Raw genomic sequence first — 25,095 nt, forward strand, 5'->3', positions numbered from 1 at the left:
ACCCCTTCCGATTGATCAATGTTCACAAGACTTATTTATTCGCATACAATACGCACTCGTGTGTTTTATGCACCCTTAATTATGGGCAATTCAATTCTAGAAAAATATATCTGTCGTTCATAAACATTTCAGGCTGTCAGCATAAACCACAAAATTTATCTTTCAACTCTGTTTTTTTCACCAAAATAAATATTCTAATAAAAGCCCCCCCTATTTCTAATTTTGAGAGCCCCCCCGGCGCTTATTACGTCGAATACGGTATACTGATTTTCATAAAGTGAGCAGAGAAACAAAGTGGCGTTAGAGCTACATGTATATCCTTTTCTAAATCTCTTTACTTGCTTGGAGACCTTTGTACCTGTTCACAAAGATAAACCGACCCTGATTATCAATTCCAATCATGATACAATGTGAATACCCTACCTTTGCAACTCTCTTCAGTTTGGCTCCTTGCAAGGCTGCTGCTAGCCCGCCTTGATTAGATGATGAAGGTGCATTGGAAGCTGGTGGTGGTGGAGGTGGGGGTGGAGGGGCACCTGCTCCTGGCGGTGGGGGTGCTCTTGGTGCACCTCCTGGAGATGGGGCTGGTGGAGGAGCCGGTGGAGCGGGTGGGGCTGGAGGAGCTGGGGGTGCCGATGGAGCCTGCGGAGGCTGCGGCACCACTGGGGAGGGGTCATGAGGTTGAGAGTCGCGCATTCCTGGAACTGTTATAAAAAGAAGCCAGTTTTAAGAAATACCAAATACCAATACCAAAAGCAGAACAAACAATACAAGATTCTACATGCTTTTTGTTCTGTTTGTTGTTTAAAGCCGCACTCAGCAATATTCCAGCTATATGATGGCGAACTGTAAATAATTGTGTCTGGACCAGATAATCCAGTGAATGATACTGTGAGGAAGGATCAAACCTATGGGGTATGAGGACAAGCTATCAACGAAGTTCACTGAGCCAGACCACCTGAGCCAACTAGTTGCCCCTAAACTAGGTGGGGACCTATTCTAACCCAGAATCCCCAGCGGAAGATTCTACACGCAAAATTGGCCCATATAAAATACTTCCTGGCTTGAATGAATGCTACAATTCTAACCACTAATGCATTATCATAACAGGAGTCTCCCAAGCTGCGTTCTACAGACATTATTAAACTGTATAAATCCCTAAATATGTTTGATATTTTGTTTTTTAATATAACTTTGCATTCATGACTCACTTGTGGACATATCAACTTGTTCTCGTCGCTACATGGCTGAAATAATGCCAATGTGACATGAATTTTGACTCACTCACTCACTCACTCACTCTACAGACATCATGGTAAACAGAGCATTGTCTTGTGGCTAATAGGCTATCCTAACCTTGTCTGCAATAAGAACCTATACAGACTTACACCTCAAACCGATGTTATTTGGAAGCATCCTATGTAATTCATGCACATATTTGTTCACTTGTTTTTCGCGGCAGTGTGTTGTGACAATAGGCTTTGAAGCGTTTTCTGATACCTTACATTGCATCAAGCCTCCAAAGGTTTTGTGAATTTTTGTAAGCTCACTCTCTCTGCACAGTATGTAGGGTGATTCACGTAATTGTTTTCAACAGGCAATGTTAAGTTACAGCAAACTCTTTATTTGATTCAAACCTTCTAAGAGGATGAAAATAGCTTCGATAGAGGTGTTGGTTTGTTTATGTGCTCATTTCTAGGAAGTATGAATTTGACCTGTTCATACAAATATATTTAATTTCTTGCTCTTTCAAAACCAAACTGATAATATTTGCTATTCATTTGATCAACAAAGGTTACTTTGTAGCATATGCTGTGCAAGCAGAAACATCATAAAAAAGTTGTTTGTAGGAGCCTCTTAAAATCACAATGTTTTTCGGTGCCTCATAGAAACACTTTGTTTCTGTTTAAGCATTGTCAAGTGTGCTTTTGAGTCAGTGTTAACAAAGCCAGGCATAGTCAGCATTACAGTTAGTGAGAGAATGGTGTTTCCCAGATCTAGCACAGTGGTCTGCAGTTTAAGTATATTTCAGATCTAGCATGGAGGCGTCTAGTCTAAGTGTATGACAGATCTAGCACGGTGGCCTGCAGTCTAAGTGTATGACAGATCTAGCATGGTGGCCTGCAGTCTAAGTGTATGATAGATCTAGCATGGTGGCCTACAGCCTAAGTGTATGACGTATCTAGCATGGTGGCCTGCATTGTCTAAGTGTATGATAGATCTAGCATGGTGGCCTGCAGTCTAAGTGTATGGCAGATCTAGCATGGTGGCCTACAGTCTAAGTGTATGACAGATCTAGCATGGTGGCCTGCAGTCTAAGTGTATGATAGATCTAGCATGGTGGCCTACAGCCTAAGTGTATGACAGATCTAGCATGGTGGCCTACAGCCTAAGTGTATGACAGATCTAGCATGGTGGCCTACAGCCTAAGTGTATGACGTATCTAGCATGGTGGCCTGCATTGTCTAAGTGTATGATAGATCTAGCATGGTGGCCTGCAGTCTAAGTGTATGGCAGATCTAGCATGGTGGCCTACAGTCTAAGTGTATGACAGATCTAGCATGGTGGCCTACAGTCTAAGTGTATGATAGATCTAGCATGGTGGCCTACAGCCTAAGTGTATGACAGATCTAGCATGGTGGCCTACAGCCTAAGTGTATGACAGATCTAGCATGGTGGCCTACAGCCTAAGTGTATGACGTATCTAGCATGGTGGCCTGCATTGTCTAAGTGTATGATAGATCTAGCATGGTGGCCTGCAGTCTAAGTGTATGACAGATCTAGCATGGTGGCCTGCAGTCTAAGTGTATGATAGATCTAGCACGATGTCATGCAGTCTAAGTGTATGACAGATCTAGCATGGTGGCCTGCAGTCTAAGTGTATGGCAGATCTAGCATGGTGGCCTACAGTCTAAGTGTATGACAGATCTAGCATGGTGGCCTGCAGTCTAAGTGTATGACAGATCTAGCATGGTGGCCTGAAGCCTAAGTGTATGGCAGATCTAGCATGGTGGCCTGCAGTCTAAGTGTATGACAGATCTAGCATGGTGGCCTGAAGCCTAAGTGTATGACAGATCTAGCATGGTGGCCTGCAGTCTAAGTGTATTACAGATCTAGCATGGTGGCCTGAAGCCTAAGTGTATGGCAGATCTAGCATGGTGGCCTGCAGTCTAAGTGTATGACAGATCTAGCATGGTGGCCTACAGTCTAAGTGTATGACAGATCTAGCATGGTGGCCTGCAGTCTAAGTGTATGATAGATCTAGCATGGTGGCCTGAAGCCTAAGTGTATGACAGATCTAGCATGGTGGCCTGCAGTCTAAGTGTATGACAGATCTAGCATGGTGGCCTGAAGCCTAAGTGTATGACAGATCTAGCATGGTGGCCTGCAGTCTAAGTGTATGACAGATCTAGCATGGTGGCCTGCAGTCTAAGTGTATGACAGATCTAGCATGGTGGCCTGCAGTCTAAGTGTATGACAGATCTAGCATGGTGGCCTGCAGTCTAAGTGTATGACAGATCTAGCATGGTGGCCTGCAGCCTAAGTGTATGACAAACAACATAACTATGAGCACAGCTCGACCTACAAGGACTATCCATACTCTTCTGCAACTAGATAACAGTAGATATCATCATGGAATGATACTAGATATCCATTAGGAGAAGTGGTTTCTAATAAACTTTGTTGTGTACGATCGGGGTACTGGGGAGCATTCTAGTGTAAAGAATGTGTTCTGAGGAAAGATGTGTCTAGAATGGAAATTTGGGGACCTTTCCTGTATCTAGAATAGGTACTGATACCACAGAATTATCCTGTGTAAAGAATAGGTATTTGAGAATCATGATGTGTCACTAGTGAAATCTAGGGAATATTCAAGAATGGGTACTTGGGAATTATTCTGTATCAATAATAGGTTATGGGAAATTATTCTATGTCAAGAATGGGTACAGGGCTATTATTCTGTGTCAAACACTGGTACTGGGGAATTATTCTGTGTCAAAATGGGTACTAGAAATTATTCTGTATAAATAGCAGATGTGGGTGGGGGTTGAGGGGTGGGGGGTGATTATTCTGCGTCAAGAATGGGTAGTGAGAATTGTTCTATATTCAGTGTCAGAATTGCAATAGGGTACATTTCAGATTAAAGTCCATGATAGATGCTTGGAAAAGCTGACCTAAGTAGCTTATCAGATTTTACTATTTATGACCTATCCATCTGATGCTGAGCAAGCACGCACCTATGGCTGGCATAAGGATGTGACCACCTTCCAGGATGTATAACATACACATATCATATCTGGTGGTCTGGTTACATAGTTATGTGTTAATACTGAACTGGACTCCATGTAATGTGAGACTGCCATATATACACGTATCAGTTAAATCCTGGTGCAGTTCCATGACAATAGTATGTCAATATCTCAACATGATGCAATCATTGTTTTCATAACATATATTGTTCTCACATGAGTTTTTACTGCCAATATTACCCCATAAGCTATCAGTATACAAGTTTAGTGAGTGAGTGAGTTTTTTAACAGTATTCAAGTTGTATCACGGCGTGTCAGCTTAATGTGGGAGGAATGCCCGAAGTGATGCAGCTCTGCAGGTGATGCAACTCTGCACAACGAATTGCGGCGCCTTAGACGACTGGGCCACCCGTGCCCCATGTAAAAGTTTAAGATTTATGGGGTCCCAAGATTCAAATAAAACCTCAAGGACCCCCTTAATTGCAAGCACTACCAAACATATAGTACTGGTGTCAGCATATCCTGCAAACAGCCCTCATGGGATCAGGAAATACTATGTTTAGGTGGACACAGTGCTTAAGACAGGAACGCAAACTTACCTCCTCCACCAGACATCTGTCGCTTGTGAGTCTGGAACTCGTCGCGATGAAGTCTGAAACAGCAACACATATGTTACAGTCCACAAATTTCGGTTAAAAACATAACTTTTTAAATAAATACCAAAGTATAAACAAACCTAAATTTTGGCACCGTTCCTACTTTATCTCAACAGTAATTTCATTATAATGCCCACATGAATTGCAATCAATGAAAGGGATGAAGAGTACACTGAGCAACAAGTCGCAGAACAGTCGCAACTGGCCACACAGGAATCCTACATCCCAGTAAGATGTAATGTGTTTGTACTGGTTGATTATTTCTGTTTTCGTGATAACTCTCAATATCTACACATTAGCTGCATCCCAGAGAGAATGAACTGATGGATGAAACGATATTGAAACTCCAACACATCCCCCTTCAACAATTGTTTGATTACAAAGAGAATAGGGTAATTTCATGCATAAGTTATTTGTGAAAAGTAGCATTGAGCAACAGCAATATTTACCAGGGGTAGAAACTAACACTTTTAGTCCACTGGTCCTTACAATGATAACATATACGATACCTTAACTATTGGGTAGTTTTGCAAGGACTATAGGACAAGTGCCAATTTCTAATGCTGTTTACACTAATGAACAGATATTTACACCCATATATACAAATATTTACACTGACATACAGCCACTCTGAAAGTGCTGTTACGTGTAAAACTGGAACAATATCAGTCACACCATTATACACACCCATAGAACTGGAGCAATATTAAAAAAATATCAACACAAAGTATTCATATACACAATCATTGATTCCAAGGGAGTCACTGGACACAGAATCGGAGCAATGACATTAAAATCACACAAAGAATAATTCAAACAGGTCATTGTCATCAAAGCAATGAAACTGGAGCAATATTCAAGAATTATTTATACTAACACACAAAGTACTCATATATACAATCAATCCAAGGGTGCCACTAGACACAGAATCGGAGCAATGACATTAAAATCACGCAAAGAATCATGACAATGTCCTTCTCATTGAAGCCATGAAATTGGAGCAATATTCAAGAATCATTTAAACTAATTCACAATCACTCCAACACATTCGTAAGCCATAGAATTTGAGCAATATTAAAAACAACACTTACACATGACACAATCACACCTGTTATTAGACATAAAATTGAAACAATATCATAAATAATATTCACTCATTAATCGCATGGTTGAACACATATTCCAGAACTACCTTGTATTGTCATCAACACATACAATCCCTCTGAAAGACATCTAATTGAAGATACATTAACACCTTGTGCACTATAACACTGTCAAAACCCCAAGATTATGAACATGTAAAGGTATACAAAGAAGTTCCTCTATTGAAAAAACAACCATAATTACAATTCCTCCATCATTGCTACAGCTGCCTCCATCACTCCCAGTTACAGTCACTGAAAGACGACACTATAAGCCACTTTCTCTACCAACTCCCACGATGACAATAAGATAAGTACAACCTGAACATCAAAGACAAGTCCCACTGCGCCATACACAAATAACATGTGCTTCTTAATGACTTCCTCGTTACTGTCACCACAAGCTACCTGAAAACATGACCATGACTTGCTTAACAGACTTACATGTTCATGAAACGACGTTTGATAGACTGTTGCGACCTCACACTCTTCTTGTTGTCCATCTTATTTACTGAGTTAACACTGACTGTGATCACCAAGTTTAGAAGACAACACAAATGTAGGACTGTGTGGAGCAGGTAAGCAGGCCCAGCACACCATGTTGATATGGGCACTGCAGCAGTCTGTGTTTAGCATGGGCCAGCCAGCCTCACCGCACACTACATGTTCTTCCTGCCTGTTGCCGGGGAAGACCACTGTGATTGATCACATTCAAATGACCAGGATGATTAGTCTAAAAAGTTGTATTCATCCCATAAGCAGGTAATATGGCATTGCATGTGATACATGTTGCCATACCTATACAGTAATTAGTGTGATTTACGGCACTTTGCCTTCATTTTCTGAGGGTTGGTGTGTCTGCCTCTGGCTATTTTAATGTGATATTATCTGATATTCCCATAATCAATAAGCAGTGCTACGTTCCTTTTCATGTTTATTCATTCAATGTCAAGAAAATAATAACATATCTGGAAGACTAAGTTATGAAATACAACAGACAATTTGGTTGAACTGAAGTTGTCTATGTTTTGTTTGCTTGTTGTTAAACGCCGCACTCAGCGATATTTCAGCTACATGACGGCGGTTTGTAAATTGAGTCTGGACCAGACATCATGAACATCGATCTACTCAATTGGGATACGATGACATGCATCAACAAAGTCAGCAAGTCTGACAACCAGATACCGTTAGTTCCCTCTTACGACAAGCATGGGTTGCTGAAGACCCATTCTAACCCGGATCTTCACAGGGTGAGGTTCAGTGTAGAAATGTATTGTATTACACTAAATAGACCAATAAATACTTTTTAGAAATATCAATAAGGAACAAGGTAGTAGTTCGTAACCACTTCATACACAATATGTTCATCATGCAAACATATACCAGGGCAGTAAACTTGATAACAATCCATTGAATGTTTATCACCAACAATCACTTTTGAACATGTCCCACTCCAACATGTGAATGTTTTCAACTTCCTCTGATGTCATGGCAATGTCTATTGCCTGACCGTCAGAGCCCTGAGGGGATTTCCATAGATGTTGCTGACATTTGCAGTTTATAAAAACTTTCTTCCATCTTGTTGATGATGATGAATTGCTTGTCAAATGCTTTCTCAGACATGATAAAAACACGCTCTTCATCAAATTTACAAACTTCGGTACTTGTCCGATGAAGTTATTTGTGCTAAGTACTATCCTACCTTGAAAGATATTTCTGCTTAAATATTCTTCAGGTGCATTCAAGTCCCCAATGACAACTGTTTGTGATTACACATGTATGTGTGATAGCTACTTCCCCATCAAGGTGTTATAAGGTTAAACATGTCATGTTGCCTGGGCATCTAATATATTTCAACAGGATACAGGTAAATAACAGTATGACAACAAGTGTAAAAGACAAATATATAAATCAGTAAAATATTGTCTTGCTTGATTTCAAGTGCAAGGTAGTGATTATCTCCAGACATAAATTGTTTTTTTAAAAACAACAAGTAAATTACAAACCTAGTGATTGAGTATGTTTTTATACCATTTTTAGTAATATTCCAGCAATATCATGGCGGAGGTCACCACAAATGGATATTGTTCTCATGTGGGGAATTGAACATGGGTCTTTGGCATGACAAGCAAACACAAAAACCACTAGCCTACCCTACCGCCCCCCACCCCCACTACAAACACAATCAGCTGTGATAGATAGCACATTTGTCATTTCTACACACAGAGATACATTCATTCACAATCATAATACATTCAAAAATCAATATTTTAAAGTTTGTTCTATTTTCAGGCAAGTGTTAGCCATAACAAATTGTCATACATCAACATAAAGGAAGAAATTCATACATACACAATCAGTTGTGTTGAAGTGTACACCATGGTTATTCCGTATAAAACACAAGCGATATTATCTCAAAGAATCCTGTCAAAGAACTGCTCAGGACAACTAGCTTTGCTCTCTTAAGAACACCGTCTTGCAACTCTATATGGGGAATTTCCCAAAAATGGGGGATAACCCCTGTAGATTGTGAATGAAGTCACTCCTGCCCTATTTCTAACACCCACACCCACACCCACACCCACGTGTGAGGAATGGTACATTCCAGTCTGGTGAGTTCCCCTGCTCGAACACTCCACACCAGCATCACCTCTCAGCACTGGCCAGCTCATTCCGGCAGTGGGAGGAGACAGGCTTGGTGTTTTGGCACCAGTGCCACAGTATTTGTACACAGCTCAGCGCTGCAGTTGTCTATGGCTGCGTGGAGCCTGGCTAGACTCTGATTCATTCATTGACTGGTTAGACTGCCAGGACTTTTTATGGACGAGAAGAGATTCTTAGGATGCTGTTGTTCATTAACTGGTGGTGCAAGAATGCTCCAGAATGAATGGATGAATAACCAGGAAAGGGGATAAGTCCCAATAAGCAACAAGAATCTACATTAGAGATTTACTGTACGCGTTATCATATCAATAAGAACTTAACTCTTGTACATTTACACTGTAGCAATGTTTTACATTGCATCTGTTTTTTAATGGAATGTATTGCAATAAATATTATCTAACTTTTTTTTATCAAAATACTTTCATACAACTAAGGAACATTCTTCATTAAAGTTTATTCAATTTCTTAGGTTGTTCATATATATTGTTCAATAAATCCAATCTCCCAAATAAAATCTCATAAGGATATATATCACTGTTTAATATTAGAGTGAAGAATGTGGAAAAAACCTCTTTGAAATCAGTTCATTATACCAGTGATACATATTAACAATATTGTTTGTTTGTTTGTTGTTTAATGCCACACTCAGCAGTATTGCAGCTATAGTCAGTCTGTAAATAATCAAGCCTTGACTAGACAATCCAGTGACTGATATCATGAGCATCGATTCACGCAATTGGGATCAATGATATACATCCCATTAGTCGCCTCTTACGACAAGCATAGTCAGCTTTTACGGCAAACATGAGTTGCTGAAAACCTATTCTACCCCGGATCTTCACGGGTCCATATTAACAATAACACTCATTACTATCATTTTGGTATCCACACTTTGGTTTGTTCCAGCAGATTTCTTACTTCATCCAACTTTGCAATGTGTGAGGTGGACTGTATTTAGAGTTAAATAGAGTTCATCCAAGCACAAAATCAGCCAAACTGTTTACTGGTTTCTTTTATGAACAAGACTAAATTTCATAACAGATATGTATGACAACTTTCAAATGGACAGATTATCACTGTGCATTTCCTATTTCCTTAATAATACCCAACCATCTCCTAACTTCTCTGCTCTACCTATATTCAATGCCTAAGTTCATGTGATTGGCATCAGTTAAATCCATTGACATGTGATGTCAGCCTGTCTGCCTCGTCCAATGCTGCCGTCCCAAATGTCAGTACCAGCTTGAGTGGTGAACTCACCCTGGACAATCTAGATTCTTACATACATGTTATTCTGATATAGCTCCATTTATAGACTAACATCCCAGTGCAAGCATCTGTAATCAATAACCACTGTCTGACAGGTCCGTAACTTACTCACACTGATGTGGAGATGGGTATGAACTCATTGAGAGCTGGGCTTTGGTGGAAATGAATAAAACATTCAGGACATAATTCAATTCAATGTGATTTATGTTTATAATTTGCATCCAAAATGTGTTGACTGTCACGTTGACATGCTTAGATATATGTCAGTATGTGGAAGTGGTTCTAGATTTTCTTAGGAAAGTGAAAATACAACTGAGGGCTGTGTGACATTTCTTCCCTTCAAGGTGAATCACATGGGTGACAAGTTGATTGCGTAATGCAATTACCTCCCTTTGACTGTCCTCTGTGTAGCAATGTGGCAGTGAGGTTAGTCTTAGCATTCTGGGAGTTGATTTATGTACTGCATGATGTTGTCACTTGTGCTTCCCTGAGAACAGGATCAATACAAATGATGAAAAGAAAACGGTTTTAATATTTAGTTTCTTACTAAATTCTTGAATTGCATAGATTAAAATAGCTCAGAATCAAAGAAAATAAGAACTTCAAAAGAATCAATCCCAATTGTGGACAAAATATTTTTTCCCCTACTTGTTTGACACAGGTGCTTATTGTTGCACATTATAAATACCTGAAACCAGAACACTTTCATGCTCTTATGCACAATTAAGCTGTTTAACATGATTAATAGACGATATTGTTTGTTCGTTGTTTAATGTTGCACTCTGCAATATTCCAGCACATGATGGCGACAGCAGATTTTGGAACGTGTGAAGTAAGATATTCATTATCAGCTTATCTCCATACACATATAAAGAGGTGTCTTGAGGAGTTTCAGATCCTTTCATTTTCAAGGACATTGATTGATTGTCATCCAAAGTGTACTACAGATTTGTTCTGAAACTTGGTAATGATCTATAGAGGAATGTCCTGTCAAATGTTGATACAATCACTGAAATGTCCATACGCCATTTGCCTCCAGCAAAATCCCTGGTCGTCCTAAAAACTATTACAGTAAACTACGTTTATAACAAACAAGCTTATAACTAACTAACCGATATAACAAACTTATTTTCTAGTCCAGGCCATTTGGTGTATATGCTGTATAAATGCTTATAACGAACTAAGGTTATTACGAACTAAAATTACACAGGTAGTGGTCCCTTTGAGTTTGTTATAACCATAGTTTACTGTATTTTTAAATTCAGTTGAATGTGAGGTGAGGTGAAATGGGGTTTAACGTCGCGTCCAAGATTATTGCACTTATATAGCGACGTGCATGTACGTGTGTGTGTTTGTGTGGCTGCTTGTACTAGTCCGGACTGATGCCGATTTATAGTGCTAGCTCACGGAGATACCATGCCGCAGTTTAACATGAATACCCCACTCAGACACAGTATACTGACTCCGAGTCGACCAGTCCTTGTTTTAGCCCCTTAATGCCGAGCACCAGACAGGGTAACAACAAGTACCATCTTTTAACGTCTTTTGGTATGACGCGGTTGGGGATCGAACCCTGGACCTTCCGCTCTGCGGGTGGACGCTCAACCACTAGACCACGGAGGTGGTCAAATTCAGTTGAAACATTGTGACACAAAACTGAATATGCATCATCTAAAGTCAGGTGAATGTCTTGCATGTAACTTACACCACTCTTGACTTTAGAGTCAACTGTACATTAACATCAGATCATTAACATCAGACAATACAATATCCAGATACATCATTTCACTTCCAACATTTTCCCATTTCAAGATCTTGTTTTACTTGGACTCCAAGGCTGATGTTCTTAGAAAATAAACTGCTATGAATGTTGAAACCTGATACTGATAACCTGAATCTGTGACAGATGACATGGTGACACATCACACAGCAATGTCGTAGAAGTGTGAACAGTGGGAGGTGTCAGAGGATAGCTGGAGATCCCCCTTGGTGGGATTCCCCCCAATAACAGGTATTAGAAACCAGTTCTGATCCTAATCAGCTGATTTATGTCCACAGTAAACATGCAATGCTCCTGTGTATTGACCCTGAATTTCTTACCACCCGTAGTGTGCTTTCATCTAGAATCAAAACCCCTCATTGAAATGAGTCTTATGAGTCTTAAGAGTTTTTTGGGTTTTTTAACCAGTGTCATAATTTTTATAATTTTTTAGAAGATAAAGAACATAAACTCTTGCTTTGGTCATAGCCAGCACATGTGTGTACATGAGATATTAAAAGTAAATGGGTCTGTTGGCCTAAACAACACTAAAAGACTGCCATTCTCATTGTCATATTTTTCTAATTACATAATGTCGTTTACTGTTTCAGATCAGTTCAATTCCTGGGACACTGACTGATTGTCATCCAAAAATTACAAAAGATATTTTTCAAATTTGGCACTGAATGGTAATTCAAAAGTTGATAAAATTATGAAAAGGTCCTAAGGCTATTTCTCACTGACACAATCATTGCTTTCTTACAAACCATTATCATCATACTTCTCAGATAAGTTGTATAATTTCAAACAATTCCCCCTGAAACTCTATTCTTTCCTTTTGGAGCAGAATTTGGTTAATTAAAAAACAAAAAGACTGCATTGCACAGGTATTTACTTGGATCATGTGATATATATTTGCAGAACATGCATTTGCACTGCTTTCAATCTGCCTTCTAGCCATCTGAAATCAAACCAAGCAGATTTACAATGTAGTAAAGATTTTATTGTGATTGTAGTCCTGTCTGACTTGGGTGCAGAATGGGAATCAATGCTGACTATTTCAGCAACGCCATGAGGGAAATCTGCTAACACAGGAACAGTAGAAGAACCTCATGGTCACCATTCCACAAAGTGATCTTCGCGTCACGACCATCACCGTTCTATGTTCGGGTATAGGGGTTGTGATGGTTTCAACACACTAAAACTGCCTGCTGAACAAGGTCCTGGTTATTCAGTGTAACCATTCCCATCAGGCCTTGTCACATTTCCACATTGATTCTGGTAATGCGACAGCGCAGTGTAAAAATGCTTCTTCTAACAAATCAAATCTGTAAGCAAGCTAGATGTGAACTGCTTCAGCAGGTTTTCAATTACTGAGGTTTCGAGAGTTGATAAAAAATAGCATACATATCCATAACACTATATGGAATCACTTGCATAACTGATGTAAGATGTTGCATCCTTAAACTGACAGCAACAGCTAGTTTAGGAGACATTAACAGATCAAAAAATAATTCTCAGAATAATTACAGCATCAAATTGATAATGGACTGCTGGAGTTAATGAGCAAAACGCACCTGAGACTCCTCAAGCAACAGATGACTCTCACCACCATCCCTCTTCCTATTCACCTCCCCTCTTCCTATCCACCTCACCTCTTCCTATCCACACCCCAAACCCAAACCCAAACCCCCCTCCCGGGAAGATGCTACCTCTCAGTACAGATCATTTCATATTCCCCTTCAATTGATCTTGGACAGGTGTCGTTTTGGTATAATGACTACCTCAGATTCTCCACAGGTTGTCTAGGAAAAGGCCATATGCTGCTGCATACCATCGACCCTCATCATTGAACCCCAGATGGGCTTTCGACTTGCGTTAGGCTAATGCTACATGTGATCTTTCCACCATCTTCTGATACCATCACCCATCCTGCTAATCATATCACCCACCCATTCCATCACTCCAACCAAGTTATATTAGGCTATTGTGGAATTGTATCGTTTTACCAACCAAAACCCACCCTTCCCCCCATCACTCTACCCAAGAAGGTATCTGGACTTAAGTTAAAACAATTGCTGCATATGATTACTCTGCTACCCTCCCATACCACCAACAACCTGTCATCACCAGGGTTAGAACTAACTCAAAAGCTTTACTAGCCCGGGTAAAAATAGAATGTCCTTGTAATGTTAAAACAAAGAGGAAATTGGGAAATTTGTACTTGCCTACAGGAATTTGTACTAGCCCCGGGCTAGCAGGCTAGTGTTAAGCTCTAACCCTGATCACCCTAACCAGTTTGATCTTTCCGCTACCCTTCAATTCCATCCCACAACCCTTCCATTCCATCAACTCTTATCTCTCCAAACAAGTCAATTGCTGCACCCACTACCCTACCAAACTACCCACCTCCCCTTCTGTCACTCTACTGTTGGGCTTTCGCAGAATTCCTAGCTTGGTTATTTCAGAATTTGATCATTTCCACCCTCCCATCACCCAATCTAGGCCTTGGAGATCAGGGCTAGAATCCGGGTTTAGAATCCAGGTTAGACCCACTGACAAAGCCGTATCCAAAATGCATAGATGGATACTCATTATGTCAATCACTGGATTGTCTGGTCCAGATTTGATTATTTACAGACCACAATCACGAATGCTGCATTAAACCACAAATGAACTATTGCTGTATATGATCATCACATCACCCATCCTTCCCATCACCCTGCCCTGCCCCCAGGGTTTTTTTCAGGATGGTCGTTGGCTGAAGCTGCAGCATGTTTGACCAACTCTCTCTCTCCCATTCTGCCCCAGGTGGTACTGGCCATGAGTTGGGCATCTGTTTACCTCCTCCCACACAGAGGCTGGAATCTCACCTTGCTGTCAGTGCTCATCACCGACTCCAGCTCTCACCATACTAATGGGTTCATGTGTCTACTTCCCCAGATACTTCACTCTCCATCTTCACATGAAGCAGATCAATGACTTATACTAAAAGAGTGTTAATTATTACTCAGGAAATGTATATTTTGCCATCTCGGACAACTTCATTCTACTTGATATCACGGATTATCCTTTTTAAACCGATATAAAAAAACGTATTAACCACATTGTCTTGGTACATCAATATCATCAAAAGTTCAACAATTTCACTATCCTGCTGTTGCTCAGTGACAAGGATGCAGATTAAAATACTGAAATGTATTCTGTTCCATCGAGGTTATTTAAAAACAACTGCAAAGATGTTATTGTTGCATATTTACTCTGTGAAAGAATGTGTGCTAAAGTATGGAAATATATTCCGAAAGAAAAATATATTATATAAAGGAAACAACTGGTGTTGTAAACACGGTCTCAGCACATAATAACTGTGTCATAATACAGGCAAATCACTTAACATGGTGATTTATTGCTGGGAGAACATGCTCACTGACAATAATGTCACTGCATCAATACTGCCCCATATGTTTCATCGGTCCTACCTACTTTGTTCAATCCAAGCCAGCATATGATGCATATTGACTGGTGTGTCAGGAGACAGTATACTACCAGTTTACCTACAAACACATTTGATAGACTAGGACTCTTATTTCTGAAACAAGGCTCGAGTCCATGAAACAGAAAAACAAAAACGACTAGTCACGTTCAAAGTTTCAGAATTCCAGAGACCCATTTTGACCCATGAGAAAAACAAGTGACTCTCCGTTTAAAAAACCCCACCTTCCTATTTTAATAAAAGGTCTCTTTTCTACAGGTAGGAATCCAAATAAATCTGAAAGTTCTTTTTATCATAGGTGCTATGAAAGGGTAATGTGATGTATACAATAGGGGTAATTTCAAAGGGAAAAAGTTGGTTTGTTTGTTTGTTGTTTAATGGCGGTCTGTAAATACACGAGTCGGGAAAAGACAATCAGAGATTGACAACATGAGCATCGATCCATACAATTGGGATACAATGACATGCATCAACCAAGTCAGCTAGCCTGACCACCTGATCCCGTTAGTCGCCTCTTACGACAAGCATAGTCACCTTTTACGGCAAGTATGGGTTGCTGAAGACCTATTCTAACCTGGATCTTCACAGGTCTTGAGGGGACAAAGACTACAACTGTATTCAGTATTCATTGTATTCAATGTGTTCTGTGAATCATGCTTGAGATACACAGTGACCCTTTTACATCGATAAATATCATGTTCAAATAAGCTATTTGTATGATAAAATCAACATAACATCAACATTAACTTAAGTTCAGAAAGGATTAGTGCCATTTCCTTGGAGACAAGCACTTTCACAATTAAGTTGATGGCAACTCTGTAACAGATCATTTTTAAGGTAAACTGGTAGTGAAAATTTCAATTTCTGAATTATGACAGTTGGCTGTCCTTAAATAACATCTATCTCTTGGAGCAAACACAATCCACATGTTCTTTCAAAATATACTCTTTCCAAATTGTTTAGGAATGCTTGAAATAGTTCTTATAAAACTACTCCAACAGCATCATATCAGCAGTGATAAAATGACAGATAGTTAAACCCATTTCATCTAAGTTGGAAGACCTTAGTTGTTTGATACATTTCTTAAAAGTTGACGGATGAGAAAGTCGACAGAATTTATGGATAACAACTTCTTTAATATATTGTAATAGCCATGTTTCACTACAGATCCTTATACCATTGTCAAGCAGGATGTTAAGTTCGAACATTGATTACAAAACTCTGTAACACAAAGTCTATTATATTGTTCGGCATTAGTCAAGTTTGGAAGACATCTAAGGTGTGGACATAATTGAAGACAGATTTACATCCCATCAACAACCTGCAGCAAATCTGACTGGTGTGAAGAAGAACGAACTAACATCAATATTTTAGCATCCCTCACAAGACAGCCTGATTGACAATCAACTTCCATTGAAACTGCACAGTTCATTCGGAATAACAAAAAAAAAATGTTCCCATTCAAAACATACAGTGTCGAGTATCGTCCATTTCCTGTTGATACAAAGGCACATCCTACATCAGAGTCCAATGGTCAGCTCTAACTAACACTAATAATAGAACAAACCAGTTTCCGTTCATGTCATTTACCATAATAGCATAATGCTGCACAGAACACATAGTATGACTAAGATGGGTTTCATGATGCTTTGACATGTGCTAAAAGCATTTCAGTTACATCACAGCGTGGAAGGACAGCCCAACATGATGCACAGATTTTATTTTTTTTAATCACTTTGAACCCACAATGGTGTTGACAATCTAAAATTCATAATATGGGTGAAATTGGAAGTTTGAGCAATGAAGTGAAACCATTTGACTGCCTGTATCTAAACACTAACTTAATTCCCCATTGGAGTGAGAGACATTTGTTTCATATCTGAGCCAGAAACAAGACCATTCCAAACATGTTAAAACAGTTATTCAAGTTTTTGCAGGAACAAGCAAACCGATAAACATTAGTGCCATATATACCACTCAAAAGAAGTTAAGGACCATCCAATTCTTTAATATTACATGTACCGTATTTTCTTGAGTATAGTGCGCACCCATGTATAATGCGCACCCCACCTCTAGCGGGTTCAATATTTTGGAAAAAAAGAAATTTGAATATGCGCAGAAATTTTTTACACCGTACCCTTTCAGCGAAGTCCGGCAGACGAACTATTTTATTTATCAGGAATAATATATTCCATTTTTTTCTTAATTATATGCAACCTTTACTAAACATATTTAAAATAATAATAACCCTAAGCGAAGCAGCTGATCGCTATTCCCGGGTATTATTTTTTACATGGAACATGTCTGACCAGTCACCGTCAAGGCTCACGCGCACGTGATCACGTGATCGCGAGAATTTTATGTTGACATAGAATCGTCAAACAAAAACAAATATGACTTTTAACGAGTCAAAGTATGTCATTTATGATATATGTATCCATTCTCTGTCAACTAAAGTTTGTTTCAAGGCGTCAATAGCGGTATTCTGACCGTGGTTGCTGTTAATAACGGTGAGTTGTGCGATCTTCCGATCGCTTCACACACGATTTCGCCGAAATTAATAAAAACAATATCATAAGGAATTTTGAATAAAATCAATGAATTAAGTTACAAACATAAGTCCAGATATACAAAGAACACTTTTTTATAGCCAGACAGTGTAATTACATAATTATTTTGCGTACTTCAGTATGGATTTGTTGACATGGTATTCCCGGTGTTTTGTGCTCACGGTAATGTCTTTCCATGGGGGAAAAAAACATCCAAACTCATAATTCGTGTATAATGCGCACCCCCTTCTACAGAGCTGTGTTTTTTCGAAAAAAAGTGCGCACTATACTCAAGAAAATACGGTACTATAGTTAATCTGACTTGGCATAACAGATAAAATATAAGTAATATGAAAGAATCAAGTGATCTTAAACTTCTATCGAGTGGTATAAATAATTTGTAAAAGACACATCATTTGTTTGTTTGTTTGTTGTTCAATGCCGCACTCAGCAATATTCAAGCTATATGACGGCGGTCTGTAAATAATCGAGTCTGGACCAGACAATCCAGTGATTGATATCGTGAGCATCGATCCACACAATTGGGATCAATGACATGCATCAACCAAGTCAGTGAGCCTGACCACCCGATCCTGTCAGTCACCTCTTACGACAAGCATGGGTTGCTGAAAACCTATTCTAACCCGGATCTTCACGGGGCACAAAGGACACATCAAACGAGGTTCTATCATAAAGAAGCAAAATAATAGGTTTTTAGGCCAAAGTTATACTGGCAACAGAGCTTACTTGAAACATTGCATTTAAGAATATACATGAAGAATTCCATGTCAACTCTGTCTTCATTGATGCTACAGCTACTAAAATACCACAGAGGACAAAGTCCCACTGTTTGATATCACCAAAGAATAAACAAATCTGAAACAGCATGTGGTTGACAGTGTCGGCATGGATGACTGCCATGTTGTGATTCATGCTAATTTTATTATTTGGTACTTACCTCTCATTTTCCATATCTGGTGGCCCATTTTGGTTGCCAATCTGGCTGTAGATCTGCTGCTGTGGCTGCGCTGGAGGAGCTGGGGCTGGCGTAACTGGTGCTGGCTTGTGGTAAATACCTGTAATGAAGCACACCCAACAAGAATTATACATCAGGTAGGAGCAGTGAGGCTGGCCTGGTAGACCAACACTGGCAGCATACAATACAAGTGCCTGAAAGGAGAAACATAAAGTGATGCTGGTATAATGATTTTGTAGAACACAATGCAAGACAATTACCAACGAAATTGAGAAGATTGATATGAAAACTGAATTTTGGTTTTGTTCACTGAAAAACAAAGCAGGCAGTATGAAATAATGGAGAACTGATTGGAATAATGATAAGCATGCAGTTCCATGTACAAAGCTGATGATAAAAACACTTAATGAATCATATGAATTGCTAAAGCATCAAAGTATCCAATAAATCAACATCATCGAGACAAACATCATCTTTATTCTAATACTGTCATGATTCAAAGGACATGCTTGACATTGGATTAGTTTCATTGTATTCAAGTGGTTAGTCAATTCAAAAACATTCTTGAGTGAAATGAAAATTCATGCTGCTTGGAGGCTGGTTTCATATCAAAACATGCAACAGGACACAGGAGTTTATACAACATTTGAAAGAACACAAATGCTGCCTCATATAATACAGAAACCTGAAGCTGTCCATCAATAACATGTTTAATGGCCTTCAGAGTATGTAAACTGCTTAGCATCTCATGTTACCCTTTTATCCAACAAAGAAAAACAGTTTCAAGTTGACAATGAAACATATACATCTTTACTATGGAAGTGCAATAAGCCTCTCAGCGGGTGTAATTAAATCCTGTTTCCTAAGGTGGGATGGTTATTCCCCTATTGTCTCCGATTGAGTTCCGCCACAAGGCACTTTTATTCCTGTCTTTGACAATACTGTGCTGATTTAAGCAAAGAATATCTCCGGATTGAACAAAGGAGTCGAAGCAGCATGGTATCAGCATGAAGTGGTGGGTGTTTGCAGATGGAACAGAGTCTGGTTGATGGATCTAAGCAAAGCTGACAGCTCTCTACACCATCAATAGTGACTGCCACCAGCCATCAACTAGCTTGAACCCGAAGTCTCACTATGAGGCAGTGGGTTGTGGACATCAGCAAGCTAAGCAAAGTTGTCAGACACTTGTTCAGAAAAACTGTGACTGGCTCAAAATAAGCCATTGTAAGCCACTGGAATTTGAAGCACAAGATGTGAACCAGCTAAGAAGAGGGAAAGGTCTGGTTTCCATACCTACAGCAAGAAAATGTAGGTCCTAGAAGTTGACAGTGTAAGCAGATGCAGAAAAATAAAATCAAAATAATAATTTATCCTTTGAAATAATGATAGAAATAGCTTTCAAGAACCATTTTGTTGTCAGAAATATTGACAAAATGATTTTATGATAGTTGACTTCAGAAAAATACAGGAAATAGTGGGACTGATGCAGAAGAGTTTAATGCAAATGAAGTTTGAACTATAATCATGGAGTTTCATTTATTGGTCAGTCAGTCACCTGGAATCTGCCAAATTGATTTTGTGAATGTTGAGTTGGAACATGATACAAGAAAATGGTACAAATGGTACAGAGTTGTCATTACATAATACATTATCACAACTGTCATCTGAAGGTTGAAAATATACTGACGTTCATTTATTGGTCATCCAAGTTGAGAAACCGCTGAAATATTTTTGTGAAGGCTGAGCTCAGAAAGATACAAGAAATTGCATCTAGTGGCTGCAGTGGCCAAGGCTAAAGAAGGTCACCAGACTTGTCCTAAAAGAACAAGGCTGGTCAAGTAGTCTGCCAGAAACTGAGGGCCCAAGACGGACACCATAACTGCTACTTACGCTTCAGACTACCACCGATCCTCATGGCCATGGCAGATGGTGGCACTGGGGAGTGACTCACGTCAAAGTAAGGCATACTTATTCTACGACCTGAAGGTGATGTTGGCTCTTCTGCAATGTGACATCACAATCTGTAACTCTTTCCTGACCTTCTTCCAAAGTACCTTATTTCGTAATTTATTCGTCGCCATATTGACTCTGACAAGCATCATCATAGTTATCTCCTTGTGAGCTGTCAGTTACTTAACCCTGCCCGAGACAAATCAGTAGTTAAATGAGCTATTGCCATGATTACACAGAAAACCAGGCTACACTATAATGAATGTAATCAGCCAGGTGACACCAGACAGTCTTTCCTGGAGGTCACTCCGACAAGTGCTATTTACACAAGGATCTAGAATGATGTGACAGTGTTGTTGGTTGGTTGGTTGGTTGGTTTGTTGTTTAGCGCCACACTCAGCAATATTCCAGCTATATGACGGCGGTCTGGACCAGACAATCCAGTGATTTACATCATGAACATCAATCCATGCAATTGGGATCGATGACATGCATCAACCAAGTCAGCGAGCCTGACCACCCGATCCCGTTAGTCGCCTTTTACGACAAGCATAGTCGCCTTTTACGGCAAGCATGGGTTGCTGAGGACCTATTCTACCCCGGATCTTCACGGGTCGACAGTGTTGTTGAACATATGCTCATTTCAACCCAATGTGACTACCAAGCCTACATATTCTAATGTTTGTTAGTACCTTTGTTGAAATTAAGGCTTCATCAGCAAAATAATGCAGCCTTTAAGCAGCAAGCATTTCAAAATAGCAAGCTGAATCAAAATATTATTTTTTGTATTTGATATTTTTCTTTGTAATGGACAATCACTCCATCCAGTTGCAATTTATTTGCACCTCATCTTCACATATTACCATGACTTTAGTCTCGAAAATCTGTCCTGAATAATCATGTAACCACCTACTCCATATTTAAGTCAGCTCTCGCAGTACTGAGTGAGTTGGGTTTAATTCCTCCCTGCATTTAAGTTTTATCACAGTGAGTCCAAAGTGATATGTCTTAAACCATGATAGCAGTGGGGTTGCCCAGTGGTTAAAGCGTTGGCTTGTCACACCTAAGACCCGAGTTCGCTTCCCTACATGGGTACAATGTGTGAAGCCCATTTTCCGGTGTCCCCCACTGTGATATTGCTGAAATATTGCTTAAAGGGCGTAAACCCAAACTCACTCACTCACTCAAACCATGACCAATGTGAGTGGGTATGGTGCTGACAAACCTACAAACACAACCAGGATGAATCTGGCATTCAAATCCATGATTGTAGTTTCAGGCATGCCTAAGGGACGCCACACTGCACAGTGAATTGTTCTCCCTTATATGACTTGGCCACCTGTGCCCACAATAATAAGTACTAGGGATCCATACATATGTGATCATAAAAATTGATTTCTAGGGTAGTTTTTATGGCATCCATTATACAAATTTTCTCAAGGAAATTGATGTCCCCTGTTTAGCTATCCAAGGTACTCAACAATAACCCCATTTTTACTGACATCGATTCCAAAGAATCCTCCCTTTCCACATATTTAGAGCAATAAGAATAATACTGAACTTTATAAGCATCTATTATATATCCAGGTTTTAAACAAGGAGAGAGTGGGTCAATATTTTTGCCCTTTGTTTTTTTTCAAGTATAACAAACAAAGAGCAGAGCACAAATATTGAATAACAAAACCTGAACACAAAACTGAAACTCATGTTGCATATATATCAATAATGATTTGATGGATATTTTTGTGAATGTTTGCCAAACATAAACAAAACCATCTATCTGAAAATAGATGCACTGTAGCTCACCTCATCTTTATATTATAAATATATTTCCTATATAATAAATCTAACATAACAATATGAACAACAAATGTTTCTACACAACATTAAGTTTCATGTCACCAAAACAATTGTTTCATATGATGGTTGAAATTGTGTTGCAGCAATGATAAAAATCAGATCAATATTCTGTTTTAAAGATAACAATTCTTGAGGGACTTATTGACCCTGGAAAATGATCCATCCTAAAACCTCACATCAGCTTCATTAGGTTCTGGTAAGCTAAGATTGTTAACAGTTTATGATGGATGAGATGTTTTGACATAAGATGGTTTCGGAAACTGAAACACATGAGCCAATATATCCATGATCTGAAACTTTATGACAAATCCTCCCGGTGTTTGAAAGGTTATTGAGTGTACAGTTCTGTGTACACTGGACTAAGTGCTGTATCTACTGCAACATGGGTCTCATTCACAGTGGATCTGCAACATTAAACTGTAGCCTGTCATTATACCAACACGATCCTTATGCCATGTTTTACAAACAATCGATGGTTCTCTCAAATGCTGTTCCACAAAGTTTGAAGTAGCATTAGTAGGAATGGCTTCCAATATGCTTCAGTTGGGGGAATAGTGTTAATCCTGAAATGTTTCATACCCGTCATGTATTAGTAAACATACTATGGAGGAATAATACAATGGATTTCTGAATGAATCATTTTTTAGCTGGAGGCATCTACATCTAATTATGCTGGGTCATTAGTCAATAACATAATCATGCAGGGTTGAACTTTGAACTTTCTATACTACTCAAAAGAAGTCAAAGAACATCTGATTCTGGTCAGGACAGATTACCGTATTTGACGTAATAAGCGCCCTGCTCTAATAAGCGATATTAGCTATTATATTGGCTAGTGAACAATCCCAATTAGCACCCCTTCCGATTGATCAATGTACACAAGACTTATTTATTCGCGTATAATACGCACTTGTGTGTTATATGCACCCTTAATTATGGGCAATTAAATTCTGGAAAAATATCTCTCTCGTAGATAAACATTTCAGGCCGTCAGCATAAACCACGAAATTTACCTTTCAACTTCTTTTTTTCCACCAAAATAATATTCTAATAAGAGCCCACTATTTCTAATTTTGAGAGCGCCCTGGGCGCTTATTACATCGAATACGGTAACTTAAGTAATATGAAAGAATCAGGTGTTCTTTAACTTCTTTTGAGCAGTATATATGACATGAAGGAAATTCATACAGATATAAATAGGGACATGCCATGGGTTAAATGTGAAATATCAATTATTTATTTGTGAAATTCATATTGAAAATGATAACGATTGACACAGAAACAACATATCCCATGTTCAACCCACATGCATACTAAACTACCAGTGCAGATAAAGGCAAGTGAGGTAACCATATCATTTGACCAGGGCCAGGAGATCAACATTTGGGGTGCAACGATACAGGGCGTTCAACATGAAGCACAGTATGTACCATTTACTATTGGATGTTTTTATCCTATTCTACCAACAAGCAAAGCTGTGTATCATGAAGCTGCCTTGTAAATCTAAAATGACAGCTGAGTATCATGATACATACTGTAACACCTTCCTGTTACACCCCCCGGGGATTTATCAACGAAATGCCCCTGGCAAGCAAATTGAGAAAAAAAAAGATATTTCGTTAAAAATTGGGACATATTTTGAGATTGCATTTAATGCAATAATATGAAATGAATAATTTAAACCAGTTACTATTTGGGCCACATATTTTTTTCCTTACACAATATAAAATGTTAGGATATAAATTCCATGTCAACATCACTATCAGCGATTCAAGAAGCCAGTTGCAGTTTTTACTTCATGGCAGAATGACTTTCATATAAATAAATAAATGATTGACATAGCTATTTACTTTCATTTTATTTCCATCAACCTTGAGAGGAAAAGCTGGAATAAATCCGTGAAATTAAAAAAGGGTGTCCTTATTGTTCTTGTTATAAGTGAATACAGGTTACTTCTACAAAGCTATAAAATTAGTTAATTAGTTCTATATATTAATACATTGTAAAATTAATTGTGATTTTAAAAATTTCAAATCAGGATTTTTAATGCATTTGCTGTTGACTTGGGGCCAAATATCAGCCTCTGAGCAGGTCCAGATACATCCCTCACCAAACATAAGGTACAAGACAGTTTACTTTCTGCACAGGTAATCCCGCTTCCTACCAGTTTCCTAACCATGTAAACATGGGTTCCCAAACAAGAACAGTGCATATAAATATCCTCTTTAAAGTGATATCTATCTCATCAAGTTGAATGGAATTCCTTGTTGCGAAAGAACACAAACTTTGTTTGTCTTTTAATGCCTCACTCAGCAATCTTCCAGCCATATGACAGCAGTCTGTAAATAAATCTGGTCCAGACAATCCAGTGATTGACATGATTGATCTATACAATTGGGATACGGTGGCATGCATCAACCAAGTCTGACCACCTGATCCTGCGTATGAGTTGCTGAAGACCAATTCTAATCTGGATCTTCATAGGGTAGATGACATAAAACTGCAGGATTAGTTCAGGAGGTTTGGG

At 39.0% G+C, this 25,095-nt stretch overlaps 1 protein-coding gene across 5 annotated transcripts in view; it reads right to left on the minus strand.

Moving 5' to 3' along the window:
- The window catches only part of LOC124134856 (protein enabled homolog), a 68,834-nt gene that overhangs the window by 8,854 nt on the left and 34,885 nt on the right, over nucleotides 1-25,095 (minus strand). For 3 of the 5 annotated variants that reach the window (XM_046499925.2, XM_046499924.2, XM_046499923.2), the window contains 4 exons: nucleotides 20,649-20,759; nucleotides 18,741-18,858; nucleotides 4,850-4,902; nucleotides 424-704 (listed from right to left, as the gene is read on the minus strand). In XM_046499925.2, coding sequence (XP_046355881.2) covers nucleotides 424-704; nucleotides 4,850-4,902; nucleotides 18,741-18,858; nucleotides 20,649-20,759 — 563 coding nt within the window. The remainder of the gene's footprint in view (nucleotides 1-423; nucleotides 705-4,849; nucleotides 4,903-18,740; nucleotides 18,859-20,648; nucleotides 20,760-25,095) is intronic. The other 2 variants (XM_046499927.2, XM_046499926.2) reach the window with 1 other exon arrangement.

This window comes from Haliotis rufescens, unplaced genomic scaffold (genome assembly GCF_023055435.1).
Source record: "Haliotis rufescens isolate VD_foot unplaced genomic scaffold, xgHalRufe1.0.p SCAF_3, whole genome shotgun sequence".
Classification (NCBI taxonomy): Eukaryota; Metazoa; Mollusca; class Gastropoda; order Lepetellida; family Haliotidae; genus Haliotis; species Haliotis rufescens.